Genomic DNA, 16,015 nt, shown 5'->3' with positions numbered 1-16,015 from the left:
GGGTTACTTCAAAGTTCCTATCCTTTAATTCACTGATTCTGTCTTTTGCCTGTTCTATACTGCTGTTGGTACTCTGTTTTGTGTTCATTTCATTTATTGAGTTCTTCAGCTCCAGAATTTCTGTTTGGTTGTTTTTATGATTTCTATCTCCGTTTATTTCTCATTTTGTTCATTTATTGTTTTCTTGATTTTATTGAATTGTCTTTTTTTTTGGTCAGCTTATATTCTGGGGCTTTCTCTCACCTTATATGATTGAATACACCTGTTGCACAATTCCTGCTTCCTCTTGGGGATTCTTACGCAGTTGATCTTACAGTAAACCAGGCTAACTGCTGGGAATTTCTCTCATCGTCGCAAAGGCAGTACAACTCATAATTATGGTTTCTCCCTTGCCCACAAACCCCAGCTTTTCTTCATGCACTCTCTATCTACCTGAGCTTGCTCTTGCTGTAGCCTTCTGGAACATGTATAAAAGGAGCTGGCTGCAGAGTAAGGAGGGTATAGGTTTGGCACTTGGGGATTTGGGCGTTCCTGTGGGTCAGGTGAAGGGATCCTTGGGTGAGGTTTGTTCCGACAGCTTATGGATGGGCTTTTTTGCTGGAGTCTAGAACACAGAGAACTGCATCTCTTTAATGCCTTCTGATATTCTAATCTGCCACTTTTCTGAACCCCTTCCTTCTCCAAGTAATGGAGCTCTTGCTTTAATACTCTGAATGCTGTGGGCAAGAGATGGGTTTCTTTGGCAGCCGCACAACTGGGGAAGTTGGGTACTTACTCCTCTCCCTTTCCCCCACAGGGAGGGATCCCCAACTTCCTCTTAAGCTGTGCTGCCTCCTGGGCAAGGGTGATGCTGACAAAGTTCCTCTAATCCACTTGGATGCATCAAACTTGTATATATTTTTTGCCCCACTGGAGTGCTGGAATTTATGTAGAAACTTGGATTTCTTTTAATTAAGGCTTTCTTATCTGTATGTGCTCACGTCAGTATTTTCCAGATTATTATGCTGCAATCAAGAGGGTTGGAGTCAATTCACAGGCTCCTGCTGATTCCACAGCCCTTACCTGGGCTTGCCTGCCTATTACCTGATGCACTAGTGGGAGAGACACCTTGGCACATGGTGCTGGATTTCAAGGCTCCCACGAGGCCCTTTTATTTATGGAGAGATGCCAAATTTTAGAAGTTAAAAGGCAAAAAAATGAGGGACATCTTATGCTGCCATAATGCTGAAATCACTCTTCTTACTGCTTTTTTTAGAATAAGGTGCTCTTTATTCTGTAGCTAAATCTAGAAGTCAGTAGTTCAAGAATTTGCGAGGTTGTGGTTCTCTTTATGTCATGCTGTCTCAAATATTAACTCTGTGTATGTTATTTTGTATAATATATCTAAAATTTTATTTATGGAATTATGGAGATATTGTGTTTATTGCTATTAGATTGTAAGGTGTCATTAATCCCTATTTGTTTTAGAGCAGAGAAACAAAGCACCGTATGAATAGAATATTGTGAGATGAGAAGGTAAAAACTTCAATTAATGTGTCTGTTACATACTTCTTACATTTTAATATAGCACCTTGCAAATCCCTTTATGTTTCAACTGTTTCATTTCATACAAACCTGTAAGGTAGATATTACTATTTTGATATAAATATGAAAGTCAGACTCAGAGATGTTAGTATGGTGGCAGTAATTTTTTTTTTTTTTTTGGCTGTAGGGTCATTAGGATATAACAACGTAAGCCTTTGCTGTACACCACAAATTTCTTATATAGAAGTCTTAATTTCGATGTCCCCCTTTCAGCTTAATTGCCCTCAGGCAATTTCCCCCCCCAAAAGCAGAACATGTGGATTATATTTTTGGTGACATGACATATCTGAGAATGACTTCCTGTTACCATCAATCATATTAGAGAAGTCATAGCATTTTTCTTCAAAGATCTGATAACATTTTGTTTTCTAGAATAGGTTGATAAATCTGAAGCCAGCCTGATCTTGCTGTTATATATTACTTCTCTCTCTCTCTCTCTCTCTCTCTCTCTCTCTCTCTCTCTCTCTCTCTCTCTGCCTATGTACTCAAAGTTTGTCTTGTAATTCTTATAGTTCAAAATAATTTGCTAAAATGCACCTAGGTATATCTCTGTTCATTTTTTTAAGTATGTGGAATCTGGTAAACTATTTTGATCAACAAGCTTAGAAAGTCATTATTTATTTAAAAAACATGTTCTTCCATTATGTATTGGATTATTGTTCCTATTCTGTTTTGACTTTTTTCTTTAGGAAATACAATTCTTTCATTGGTTCTTTATCATGTTCCCTCATGATTTTTACCTCTGTTCTTTTTCTATAAATTCGTAGAGCAATTTTTATGGTTGCCCTCAACATAAATGCTGTTTTCTGAATAATCAATTTAGTTCTTAATTCTAACACAGATTTTATTTCTGCTATTACATTTTTAATTTTTTTGCAGTCATTCTTTATCTGACCCATTTCTCTTAGTCTCAGTGTGTCTATCCTTATGGCGTTTGTTCCTGTTCCTTAGGGAATATGGCTGATTTCCTTTTGAGTATGCCAGCTAGTTTATAAATGTGTCTTGTAATGCATATAGGGAATTATTTTCAGAAGACTGCTCTTTTGTTGAGCATCAGGCTGATACTTCCTTTTCCTTGTCAAATAATCTTTTTTTCTAGGCCCCATTTTTTCTCTTATGTTTGATGAAAGATAGCCATGTTCAAAACCAGTGATGACCAACAAATGTAGGGTATGGGTTGCCCTTGGCCTTGCTCTGTTCACTTGTTTGAGTTCTTTTTATATCTTTGGCTCTAACATGAGTTGTTTATACATAACCTCTGGTGTATATCTATTGTTAAAAGTCTGTCATCTAGTGTAGCTTTTCTGGACAAAGATGGGATCTTGTCTTGCCTTCTCTTCGTTGCCCTTATTCTCTGACATTTTGGTCAGAAAGCATACTGGTATAGGAGAGGCTGTGGTTCTCAGTATGCACTGAGTTTCCTGTCTCTTTTCTCACATAATAAAGCTTTACTTCTTACACCTCTTAGGTTACCATGTGCCTCTTCCAGAACTACCTTCCTCTCCACTCCTGTATATAATACACATACATTCTTGGACATGCAAATTCCTTCTGAAAGTACAAGTACAGAAAGAGAGGAAGGTGGTCATGGGGAATAACACTGTAGCAGCCATAAGAAAGTGTACCTCTTGAAATATAGGAACTACTGCCCAGCTTTGTAAGGGATATGATCTTTGTATTTCCAAATCACGTGGTAGATGATGGGCAGAAGATAAAGACTTTCACATGTGTATCATTGTTTGATTTTTTTTTTAAATACTGTGTTATTATTTGTATCCTTTTTATCTAATTGTGTTGTTTTCATAATCAGTAGAAATCCTTAACAGAGTTTGGTAATCAGTTTAGCCTCAATTTTTATTATTTGTAGTAGGAAATGTTTATTGAGTATATATTATGTCAACATGATATAAATGCCTTAAGTATATTAACTAATTTAATTTTTATAAAATCCTTTTGTGGGGTACTATAATTATTATCATTTTATGGATGGGGAAATGAGGCAATAAAGAAGTTGGACACTCAGACTAAGAGTACCTAGCTAGCATGTAGAACAGTCAGGATATGAGTCCAGGTAATCTACATACTTGCAAATTGCATTTTTATCCTGTTTTTCTGCATCCTCACAGACTCAGTCTGCTTCCTTTCTTCCTGCCTCTCTCCTTCCTTCCCTGCTTCTGTCTCTTCCTTTCTTCTTTCCTTTCTTCTATGACTATGTTACATATTAGGAACTGGCAACTAGATGTCATTAAAACATATGATCTTTTTGAGTTTTAGAATTTGGAATATAAAAGGTACATATGTGTAAATATGTATTTTTATTTTTTAGGTATTGCAGTAAGGTTACTTTATGAAATAAAACATTAAACTTTCAGAAGTATGAATTTGTTCAGATTGCAGATTTATTGAACAGAATTAATTTGTTCTTTGTAGTTCTTAGCTTATTGGTCTTAGTTGAGCACTGAGCTATGGTAGTGATGTCTACTCCTCCCTAAGCACCTGACTTAAACTAAGGAATAATTTTTTTGTTATTGAATGATTTTTAGAGATAGAGGAATCGAGGGAGGGGGAAAAGAGAGAGAAAGGAGAGAGAGGAAGAGAGAGAGAGAGAGAGAAAGATTTGTTGTTCCACATATTTATGCATTCACTGGTTGATTTCTGTATGTGCCCTGACTGGGGATTGAACCTGCAGCCTTGGGGTATCAGGACGACCCTTTAACCCAGTGGTCGGCAAGCTCATTAGTCAACAGAATGGCAAACCGCGGCTCGCGAGCCGCAGTTTGCTGACCACTGCTCTAACCAAGTAAGCTACCTGGCCAAGGCAAACTAAGGAATAATTTGATTATCAGGAAGATTAGATTATGCCCAATCCAAGCACCACTACACATATGGCTGTTGAGCACTTGAAATGTGGCTAGTCTGGATTGAGATGTGTCATATATATAAAATACACTCTGGATTTTGAAGGCTTGGTATAAACAAAAAAAATATAAAATGTCTCATTAATATTTTAAAAATATTTATTGCATGCTGAGATGACAGTAGTTTCGATTTATTGGATTAAATGAAATATGTTAAAATCACTTTTGCCTGTTTTTCTTTTTTTAATATATTTTTATTGATTTCAGAGAGGAAGGGAGAGGGAGAGAGAAATAGAAACATCAGTGATGAGAGAGAATCATTGATTGGCTGGCTACTGCATGCCCCCTACTGGGGATCGAGCCCGAAACCTGGGCATGTGCCCTTGACCAAAATTGAACCTGGGACCCTTCAGTCTGCAGTCCGATGCTCTATCCACTGAGCAAAACTGGCTAGTACTGTTTTTCTTTTTCTTAATGTGGCTTCTAGACAATTAAAAAGAACATATGTAGCTCATGTTACATTTCTAATGAGTATTTAAAAGTGTATAAGATACGGTACCTCTTCTCTAGGAGTCTGGTGGGGAAGAAGACAGGCACTTAAAGTGGGTGGTAAGTGCCAGATTGGAGCTCATGCACAGGAGGGATCTAACCCAGTTTTGAGGGTCTGCAGAAGGTGTCCTTTAGGGCAGTTAGCACATTGTGTTTTCTTCCTTTTTAACCTACTATCAAGGACTCTTCAGTCTACTTTTTGGATTGAAGTAAATGAAAGTCAAAAGCTTTAAAAAATGTTTGAGAATAATTTATTTTAGTAGTATTGGTTCTCACTCTAATGAAACAAACCAAGGTTGAAGTAGAAGGCGTGTGTCTGCTTACAGAGACCACTGCTCGGCCCTCCCCCAGAACTGGCTTAGACAACGAAATGGATGGTGGTGCTACTTACTAATTATGGAACGCAGGTCAATTTGAGATCTGTTGAGTTCAAGGTATCTGTGGGACATCTATATGGGGAGGAACATTAGTCAGTTGGATCTATAGAAACAGAGTCCCAGAAAAATCTCTGCTGACAATGTAGATTGATGTTAGATGAAGTCATAGAGTATGAGATCATCAGGAAGTGAGTAAAGTGAAAAATGGACAAACCTCTGAGGAACAAGAAAGGTTAAGAAAAGGGAATATAAAGGTCATTGAGAAAGAATGGCCAGGGAGGTGTGCAGATAGTGTCAAAAGTAGCTAAGAAATAAAAACGAAGATGGAAATGTCCATTGTCTTTAATAATGAGGAGGTTATTGGGAAGAAAGTGGGTTCCCTCCTGGGAAGGGTTGGGTTATGTGGCAAAACCAGATTGCAGAAGGTTGAGGAATTAATGGGAGATAAAGAATTGTTGACAATGAAGTTTATTGTTTGGGAGTGAAAGGGGTGGAGTGGAGAGGCTTGTGGTAGCTAGTGGATGTGTTTAGTGTGTGTGTGTGTGTGTGTGTGTGTGTGTGTGTGTGTGTGTGTGTGTGTTCCTTCTCTTAGTTTAAATCCACTAGAAAACTGGACTTACATTCTTGGAATCCAGTGTAGCATCTTTCATAAGGGAGCTACTTAGTAAAACATTATTGATCATGATTTTGATTAACTTAATATCTCTTTTTTCAACAAGATTCTTTATCAACATCATTTCTAAATTCTCTAAATGTTAAATCTACATAAAAGCTTGATTTTGTCTGAGTTTGAATGCATTAAGGCTTTTAGACATGGCTTACTGGAAAGAAATTGGGCTTTGTAGTCCACTAAAAACTATAATTCAAATCTATATTTTGACACTTTTTAGCTATGTGATCTTGAACTAATTGTCACTTCTGGCCTTTTTTTCCTCATCTAGGATTGAGGATAATAACACCTAGCCTTATAGGGCTGTGCAGGATTCAATGAGAAAATGTGTAAAGCGTTTTGTATATAATACCTTATACAAAGTAGTCACTCGGTAAATGCTCTGTAGAAAATCGCAGCTTTATGTGTTACACATGCCAACACTACAGTTTTTGTAATTTTATTTAAAGTAGTATGTGTAATATAATGTTATTACTTTATATTAGAGCAAGTATACTTAGTTAAAATTCAGCGAAAAATTAACCTTTGAGTAAAAAATATTTCCTTTCTTGTCCCCTCCTCCCCTTTCCCATCCAGGTCCTGAGGGAGTCTAACAAATTAGCAGAAATGGAAGAACCACCCTTGCTTCCAGGAGAAAATATTAAAGACATGGGTCTGTAACGGTATTTTTTGCTGAATTTCCTTCTCCTTCCTGACTGTACAGACTATTCAGAACTCTCAATATACAGAGAATAGGCTCACTGTCGGAGACACCTGTCCTGTAGCACTCTTTACTGCTAGCCTTCCCAGATGTAGTGTGTTCTTAGCCTAGGCTTAGAGCTGTTGGTTTTGTTTGTATTTGGACTGCTGGGAAACATACAAATCGAATATTCTGCTGCTTCTCTGGTTGCGTTACTTTCATTGAAAATAAGTGATTAAAAAAAATATTGCTGAATTCTGTGAAAGAAAATGTCATTATTTTGAATTACCACAGTAAGATACTGGGTTGCCTAGATAAAAAACATTGAATTGCCACGTTGTACAAGTAATTTTTCTGAAAACCCTTTCTGTCCTTTTTCTTTATTTTTTCCTACTCTGAATACACTCAGGTCAGTTTTTGGGTGAAAATATTTCATCTCCCTTGCAAAGCAAGCCATTTCCATATGGATGTGTGCTTTTCTTTGTCCAGCCTATAGAACCAAGCATTAACTTATTTGTCTGAACTGGAAACCAGAAACAGCATTTAAGCTTTTTTTCTTTTGTCTTCATGATTTTACTTTATTTATTTAATTCTTTATTGTTTAAAGTATTACATATGTCTCTTTTTCCCCCCATTGACCTCTCCCCAGCCATTCCCACCCCCCAGCACATGCCCTCACCCCCTGCTCTCTCTGTCCATGGGTTATGCTAATATGCATACATACATATAAGTCCTTTGGTTGATCTGGTTGATCTCTTACCACCACCCCTCCCCCCATCTTCATGATTTTACTTTAAAATACCCATAGCTCTTGAGAAAGTAATATAATAGGAGAATAAAGTAAATGGTTTCTTAACCTGGCCAGTGTGGCTCAGGGGTTGACCATTGACCCATGAACCAAGGGGGTCACGATTTGATTCCCAGTCAGGGCACATGCTTGGGATGTGGGCTCGATCCCCAGTAGCAGGCATGCAGGAGGCAGCCTATCGATGTTTCTCTCTCATCAATGTTTCTTTTCCTCCCTCTTCCTTCCTCTCTCTGAAATCAATTAAAACATATTTAATAAAATAAATGGTTTCTTAGCCAAAGTAAAACCACCTTTCATTTTATTATCAATCAAAATTTTAAAAGGACTTAGTAAATGCTTAATTTTCCTTGTCCAGGTGTTATTTTCCTTTGTAAAACTAAGCAAGCTAAAAGGTAACTACCTTCAAGTGGGTACCTCCCCAGTGTCTTTTTTCCCCCTACTCAGCCTCATGTTTACCCTGAGCTCTTGTTCTGCTGAATGTGTACTGAGTTAGGTATTATATATTATCAACATTGGATATTATACACTGAGTGGCCAGATTATTATGATCTCTGAACGCATAATAATCTGGCCACTCAGTGTATATCCTATATAATAAAAGGCTAATATGCAAATTATCCCCTTGACCAGGAGTTCAACCAGCAGGCAGGCCGGCCAACCGCCCATGTCCCCTCCCCCTCGCCAGGCTGGCCGGACCCCACCCATGTATGAATTCATACACCGGGCCTCTAAGCCTATCTAATAAAAGGGTAATATGCAAATTAACTGTCACTCCATCACAAAGCTGGCAGCACCCATAGCCACAAGATGGTGGCACCCAGTCCTCTCAGCCCCGCTGGAGTCCCCCAGTCCCAGGAGGGCGGCTGCTGAGAGCGGGCAGTGTGAGTGGCCTGGTGGAATGCTTGCTTCGTTGCCACAGCGACGAGGCAAGCATTCTGTGCCCAGCCGTGGTTGGGCCTCTGGCCAAGCCAGGGTGCAGAATGCTTGCATTGTGGAGAGCCTCTGGGTAGCAGGCGCGGAGCGGCCAGGCCCCGCAGAGAGCTACTGGTGCACGGATTTGTGCACAGGGCTACTAGTATATATATATATATGTATGTATACACACACACACACACACACACATACACTCTGAGTGGCCAGATAATTATGCGTTCAGAGATCATAATTATCTGGCTACTCAGTGTATAATTACAATAGTTCTCATTATTGAGTGCTCACTGTCTCATTAACCATCTTCACAGGACTCTTCTGAGAAGGTTAATCCCATTTAGTAGATGAGGAAACTGAAGCACAGGGTGACTACGTAGGTAGTGAAATTATTGTGACAACTTTTTCTTCTTTTGAACCTAAAGCACATTCTCTTTCCGCTGTGATAAATGACCTTACAAAAGACATACTATTTACCATTCAGTCTCTTTTTTTGGCTCCTCTTCCATAAATAGCATGACTCCCTTTGGGACTTTGTTCTTGAGCCATTTCCCTTTTCCCTCCCATAAGGTCTTTTGGTTGACCATATCTAAATTAGTAGCTTTATTTACCATATATCTACTGGTGACCTCAAAATTTGTTATTTCTATTGTCAGCCTCTAATCTAATGTATATAAATAATTACCTGCATCTTAGACACATGCCCTTGGATATCTTATAGATATCGCTTATACCCAACATCTCCTAAATTATCTCTAAATTTACTCCTATTCTTTTATTCTCTTCCTCAGTTAACATTAAAAACAGTTGTTCATTCACTTAATCTGGGTGAGCAGACTGCTTTTTTTGTGTGCTTTTTTTTGTTAATCCTTACCTGAGAATATTTTTCCCATTGATTTTTTTTTTAAGAGAGAATGGAAAGGAAGGGCGGGGGTTGGGGGGGGGGAGAAGAGAGAGAGAGAGAGAGAGAGAGAGAGAGAGAAACATCAACTGGTTGCCTTCCCGCATGTGCCTGGACCGGGGCTGGAGATCGAGCCTACAACCGAGGTAAGAGGTTTGTGCCCTGGTCCTATATTGAACCCACAACCCTTCAGTCTGCAGGCTGATGATCTAACCACTGAGCAAACAAGCTAAGGGCAAAACTGCTTTTTTTCTGAACCCTGCTATCCAATTAATTACCACATCCAGAGGAGTTGATCTCTAAGAATTTCTTGATTTATCTTTCCTCTTGGGTTTTATGAGCCCTTGGTATCATATTTATGTGTATTTAATTCCAGGTATCTATGAGAATCTTCCAGTGGAGATATCTAGGAGAGAGATCTTAGGATATTAGGAGAGAGATCAGGGTTGGAAGTCCATATTTGAAATAATCAGAACATGGATATTAGTTGAAAAATGAGAGGAGGAAAATACATCGGAGAGTGTATGGAGTGAGAAGAGGGCCAAGAACATAGCTTGGTAAATGTTTTGGAATCATATGGTAGAAAAGGAACCAGGGAAGGAAATTGAGTGAAAAGAGTGTGATAGAATATAAATTACAGAGAACCACACTATATACTTATCTTTGTTTAAATAGGTCCTTTACTTTCCCACTTCTGCATATTGGATTAGGTTCTTTCTCTGCATCGAGTGCTATCTTATTATCCCTACCCATCATTGGGGTACAGCTCACATGCCTATGTTCCTTGAACCTTCTCTGATCCCATAGCTGAATGGACTTACTCTTCTCTGTAGTAGAGCATGGTTTTGTGCCTCTTTCTGCACAGATTGCATGTTGTCATGTATTACATTTATTTGGATCTATTTTATAGCCTTATAGATATTTATTCTCAAGGCTATTATAGTATTGCCTCATGGAAATTATTATGGATTCTTCCTCTGTGAACTCAGTGAAAATTTGAGCGGATTAGTAAATCTAAGCTCTTTTGGTATGATTAGGCAATATTAGTATGGCAGATTTAGAGGAATATCTAATATACTAAATTAAGTATTCTGATTCAGAATCATGTGTATAGATTTGAATATTGTGCAAAAATTAAATTTAATTCATTGAAGTGCAAAGCTAGAGTAATGCTGAATATGTTAATTTATGTAGAAAAGATGTTTGATTTTTAGTTGGTCTAATGTCAGCCTGTAATTTATATGTTTTTTTAAAGGAGTAGTGGTAGGAACATGAACAGAATGCTTTAGGGAAGTAACAGGCTCTGACACTGTGGCTTGGGCACATCAGCAGTAGAGGTGGCCCAGACTGCAGTGTTGCAACCTTTGACACAGGAGACAGACTGTGCTGCTCTAGTGGCCTCTTTGCACAATGTGGTGGAGAGAGAGATGAATTTGTAGACAGAGGAACTACATTCAAGTCTTAATCTTAGCATTTCCTGGTTCTGAAACATTAGGCATTTTATTTTACTTCTCTGAGCCCTGGTATTCTCATCTAAAACTTGTAGTTAATTCTAGGTCTTATATTTAAGGGTTGTTATTAAGATTGGAGGGAGGTACTCAGATGCAAAGTATTTTATAAACTCTGAAGTGCTAGGCTGTCAGTGCTGGTTGTTATTACTGTTATTTTCTCAATAAGGTGCCTACTCACAGTCTCCCTTTTACTTGGTACAAGCTCTGCTAAACATAAACTCTTTTCTCAGAGTGACTTAGCTGTCCCCAGCCTGAGGAGGAAGGGTAAAGTGGACAGAACAATGATGATAATAGTAACATGGGAATAAATCCTTGTATAATACTTCTTATTTTGAAAGCACTTTCACATGTATTATCTCATGATCCTATATAATAAAAGCCTAATATGCTACGTGTCCGGAAGTCCAATTGTCCATTTAACCAATCAAAGTGTAATATGCTAATGATATGCTAAAGCTGCTCAACTGCTCCCTGTGATGTGCACTGACCACCAGGGGGCAGACAGTCGACCAGTCTCTATGACGTGCACTGACCACCAGAGGGTAGATGCTCAACACAGAAGCTGCCCACTTGTGGTCAGTGCGCTCCCACAGGGGGAGCGCTGCTCAGCCAGAAGCCAAGCTCACAGCTGGCGAGCACAGTGGCGGTGGCGGGAGCCGCTCTTGCCTTCGTGGCAGTGCTAAGGATGTCCGAGTGCGTCTTAGGCATCCTCTGAGGGCTCACTGACTGTGAGAGGGCACAGGCTGGGCTGAGCCCCCCCCCCCCCCCCAGTGCAATAATTTTGTGCACTAGGCCTCTAGTTTTACAATAAAGGGATAAGTGTAACAGAAACATCAGACAAGGAGGGACATATTCTGTATTGGACTATAGACTAATAAGGTTGATTTACTTGTGTAAGAAAATGGCTCTGCAGGGAATCCAGAAATAATTTTACTAACATGAATAAAGCTTTCGTAGTTGAGGTAAAAATTCATAAAGTTAAGAAAATGTATTCAAGGCAAGTTTGTGTATCTTTCTATAATGATAGGTTTGTTTAATTTTAAAGTTTTTCTCTAAGTGAAACATGCATTGGAAACAATAATTTTAAAAATATTGCTCATACTTGAACATTCCCAAAGGAACTGGTTTGAAATGTTAGAAATGTTTGTTAGAAGATCAGTCTCTTGATCCTGAGCTGAGTAGGCAAATGCAGAGAGAGAGGACCTATAGCACACAGGCATTTACATTTTTTAAAAATTTAAATTATTTATTGTTTAATATTTACATAAATCTCCTTTTTCCCTCATTGATCTCTCCCTGGTCACCCCCAACCCCCAGGACATGTCCTCACCCCCCCACCCCCCTTCATTTCTGTCCATTGGTTATGCTCATATCATGACTCTCTTCCTGTCCAGTCATCTAAAAACCTCACTCTTACCCTTTGAGACAGCATGCAGGGACTTGGAGAGCATTATGCTAAGCAAAAGAGAAAGACAAGTATCACATGATATCACTTACATGTGGAATCAAATGAAGAAAATAAAATGATGAACAAAACAGACTCAGAGACATTGAAACATGCAACAGACTAACGTATTTCAGAAGAGGGGATGGAAAGAGATTAAACAAAGAACTTAAATGTATATATGCATAGCCCATGGACAAACAATAGTGCAGGGAAGCCTGGGAAGGGGGTGGCTGTAGAGTGGAAGGGATTAATGGGTAAAAAAGGAGGGATATTTGTAATATTTTCAACAATAAAGTTTAAAAAGAAAAAAAAGATCAGTCTCATTTCAAATTCCATACAAAGTAGTCATTTCTTCACAGTAATAACTAAAAAGCAAAGTCAGGAAGTTGCAATACCTTATTAAATGCATTTCATGTCTCTAAGTTTTCCCAGAAACCCCTTGAGAGGTCTTTAGGAATTTGTTCCTCCTAATTGTTGTGCCCTACTTCCTTGACACAATGAAGATATTTCTTTATTTGCTGATTTGCTACAATAATGACATTGCAGGGATTTATGAATATTTTAAGAGAAAAAAAAACTTTGTATTGGGCATTATGAATTTTACCATATTAAGTATTATTTTGAGGTATTGGTTGGTAGCTGAGTTAAGTAATGCATGTTTTTAAAAGCCTAATGCTGTGTAGATTTGTCATATATCATTTAATAAAGCATTGCTTGTGATTATTGCTCCACAGAGTTGGACATCAGTTGCTTGGTCAGGAATATAATATCCTCTTATTACACTATTATTTTTCTAAGAGATTATATTTCATATGCATTCCTCCCCTACAATATTTCCCTATAAATATAATCAGGTCGGAAGTTTTTGATACAATGTTTCAGCTATTGTAGTTTTAGAGGTATGTTGATAGACTAGACTGTGGCCAGAAGACCAGCAGATTGGCGAAGTGATGTTGAAACTATGATAAGATTATCGGTGACTGTGACATGAGACATTTACTGTTAACCACCATTACCACCACCCCTTCACCCACTGCTCCAACTACCACCTCTATTTTATCAACAGGGGTAGTGGCTTCTCTGTTTCCTTCTGTTTTGTCTCAGGGTAAGGGACATCCCTCTGCCTCTTCAAGTCCTTCACATTTATTTTAGATTTCTTCCCCCAATTACTGCATGTTTGGAAGCTTGGATTTGAATTCTGTGTTTACTTTGAATCATTGATTCTGTGATTTTTAAGCATAAGTTAGAATAGCAGTCAGAATTCTATTAAATTTTATTTGTGAAAAGATGAGAGTATAGTTTTTAATAGTGCATACTGCATAGTAAATTGTGGACCCTTTGCCTTTTCAGCCAAAGATGTAACTTATATATGTCCATTCACTGGTGCTGTACGAGGAACTCTGACTGTCACGAATTACAGGTTATATTTCAAAAGCATGGAACGGGTAAGTCTTGTTGGGTTGGATTTTTATGTGTACACTAGAGGCCTGGTGCATGAAAATTCATGCACTGGATGGGGGGCGTCCCTCAGCCCAGCCTGCCCCCTCTCACAGTTCAGGAGCCCTCAGGGACGGGAGGCGACCTGGCGATCAGGGGAAGGCAACGCCCCCATCACACCTCTGCTGCTGCCATTGCCGGCAACACAAGCTTCGGCTGGCCCTGGTTACCTGCGCCTCGGGCTGGCCCTGGGCGGCTGGGGGACTGAGAGCAGGTCTGGCCGCACCGTGCGCCTGCCGTGCCCCCTCACCCCCCCTCCCAGCTGGGCTGAAAGGACTGTGGGACTCCAGCAGGGCTGAGGGGACTGGGAGCCTCCAGCTTTGTGATGGTGTGATGGTCAATTTGCATATTCTCGCTTTATTAGGTAGGATTTCTGTATTGTTTGCAGACAGTTTTAATCATTTTTGATAATTTTTAATTAAAACATTACCAATTAAAATTTTTCTCAGCTATAATTGTACAATATCCATCGCTAAGTTTTGTTTTTCTCTTTTCTTCCTTTAGGATCCCCCATTTGTTTTAGATGCTTCTCTTGGTGTGATAAGTAGAGTAGAAAAAATTGGTGGTGCTTCCAGTCGAGGTGAAAATTCTTATGGATTAGAAACTGTGTGCAAGGTAAATTTCATAATATGTATGCAGTGATATTTAATATGAAAAACTTTCTATTAATTAGAACCTATGTTTAGAAACTGGTTACCAAATATCTAACGGGTTTGCACTTGGAAATGCCATTCTCGTAGAGGAAAACAACATATAAGAGTCATAAAAAGCTACTCTATCATGAATTAGACTTGACTTCTTTTGGACCCAATAACATGTACTTTAACATTCATTATTTCATGTTGAGCCTCATAAAAATCCTGAAATAGGCAAGATAGATATTATTACCTTTAACTTATATATTAGGAACTCAAGGATCTGAGCAGTGAAGATATGGCACTTTGTAGTGGAAGAACTGGTTATGATATATTCATCATCAACCATCTTTCCTTTTTCTAGTTTTCATAATTTTTCTGCTTCTGAAACAATGGTGGGGAAAGCTTGATATTATAGACCTTTCCTGATTTCGTATCAAACTTGCATTCTTTAAATGCACTGATACTTGAACTAAAGTTAGATTATTACAATTTTAGCATTCAGTCACAGATATTTAATACCACATACCACTTTGCAGGTCACACCTAATCAGTGCACATCTCAATTCTTTTTTTCTGGTCTGCCTATGCCAAAAGTAAAAGCAACAGTACATGCATACCTTTTAAGATTCTTTCGTATGCTAATCTTAGCAGTTTGTGAATCTATCATTAAAGCTAATGACTTAGTAATTATTTTTTTGCTTTTCCATTGTAGTCAGAATGGCTCTAAGTGTAATAACTGTCAACCCTGTGTCAAGCGCACTGTCTCCTGATCACTTTTCTGGAGTGTAATAGTAAATAGAGCATAGACGCCAAGAGAAAACGAAAGAGGGTGGCTGAAATCTTGATAATTTCAAGTGAAATTTTTTTCATGGACAAGACCATTAACAAGCCCAGACATTTGTAGGGCTTCTGCTGTGGTAGTTAGAGAGGGCTCTGTGGTTAACAGATGCTTATGAACATCTCTACTGTTGTAAAGGTACTTACTGAGGGAAAACAAGGTATCGCCTTAGCTTCCTGCACGTTTGTTTTATAGGATGGTAGGGCTAACATTCTAGGTTTAGGTCGGATTTGTAATACAATGTTCTTTTTTTTTTTCATGTACATTGTAGTGTGATGTCTGTGTTTGGTTTTATAGAACAGGGTATATTAAAGCTATTTTGAGTTCTGCCTAGATTATTAAAACACTTAAATAAAATGAAGTCTTGAAATTATTCTTAATCCCAAATTTTTTACTAACTGAGATAGCTCAGTTAGTTAGAGCATCGTGCCGATACGCCGATATGCCGAGGTTGCAGGTTTGATTTCCAGTGAGGGTACACACAGGAAGCAACCAATGATGCATAAATAAGTGGAACAACAAATCGATGTTTCTATCTCTCTCTCAAATCAAGAAATAAAAAAATTAAAAAAAAGAATATAAATTGAAGACAAATAATGTTAGGGAATCCCCCTCTCCTTCTCCCCCTTCCCCTTCCCCTTCCCTCTCACCCCTCCTTCCTTCCTTTCACTCTCTTTAAAAAAATCAATGGGAAAAATATCCTCGGGTGAGGATTAAAAAAAAATTGTTTT

General features: G+C 38.5%; 1 protein-coding gene across 8 annotated transcripts in view; it reads left to right on the top strand.

Annotated features, from left to right (window-relative positions):
• The window catches only part of MTMR2 (myotubularin related protein 2), a 102,197-nt gene that overhangs the window by 57,291 nt on the left and 28,891 nt on the right, over positions 1-16,015 (top strand). For all 8 annotated transcript variants that reach the window (XM_079787940.1, XM_079787942.1, XM_079787944.1 and 5 more), the window contains 3 exons: positions 6,615-6,690; positions 13,662-13,756; positions 14,313-14,423. In XM_079787940.1, coding sequence (XP_079644066.1) covers positions 6,615-6,690; positions 13,662-13,756; positions 14,313-14,423 — 282 coding nt within the window. The remainder of the gene's footprint in view (positions 1-6,614; positions 6,691-13,661; positions 13,757-14,312; positions 14,424-16,015) is intronic.

The sequence above is a fragment of the Cnephaeus nilssonii genome (genome assembly GCF_951640355.1).
Source record: "Cnephaeus nilssonii genome assembly, chromosome: 13".
In the NCBI taxonomy this organism is placed as follows: domain Eukaryota; kingdom Metazoa; phylum Chordata; class Mammalia; order Chiroptera; family Vespertilionidae; genus Cnephaeus; species Cnephaeus nilssonii.
The sequence above is the reverse complement of the archived record's forward strand: the minus strand, read 5'-3'. Positions and strand labels throughout refer to the sequence as shown.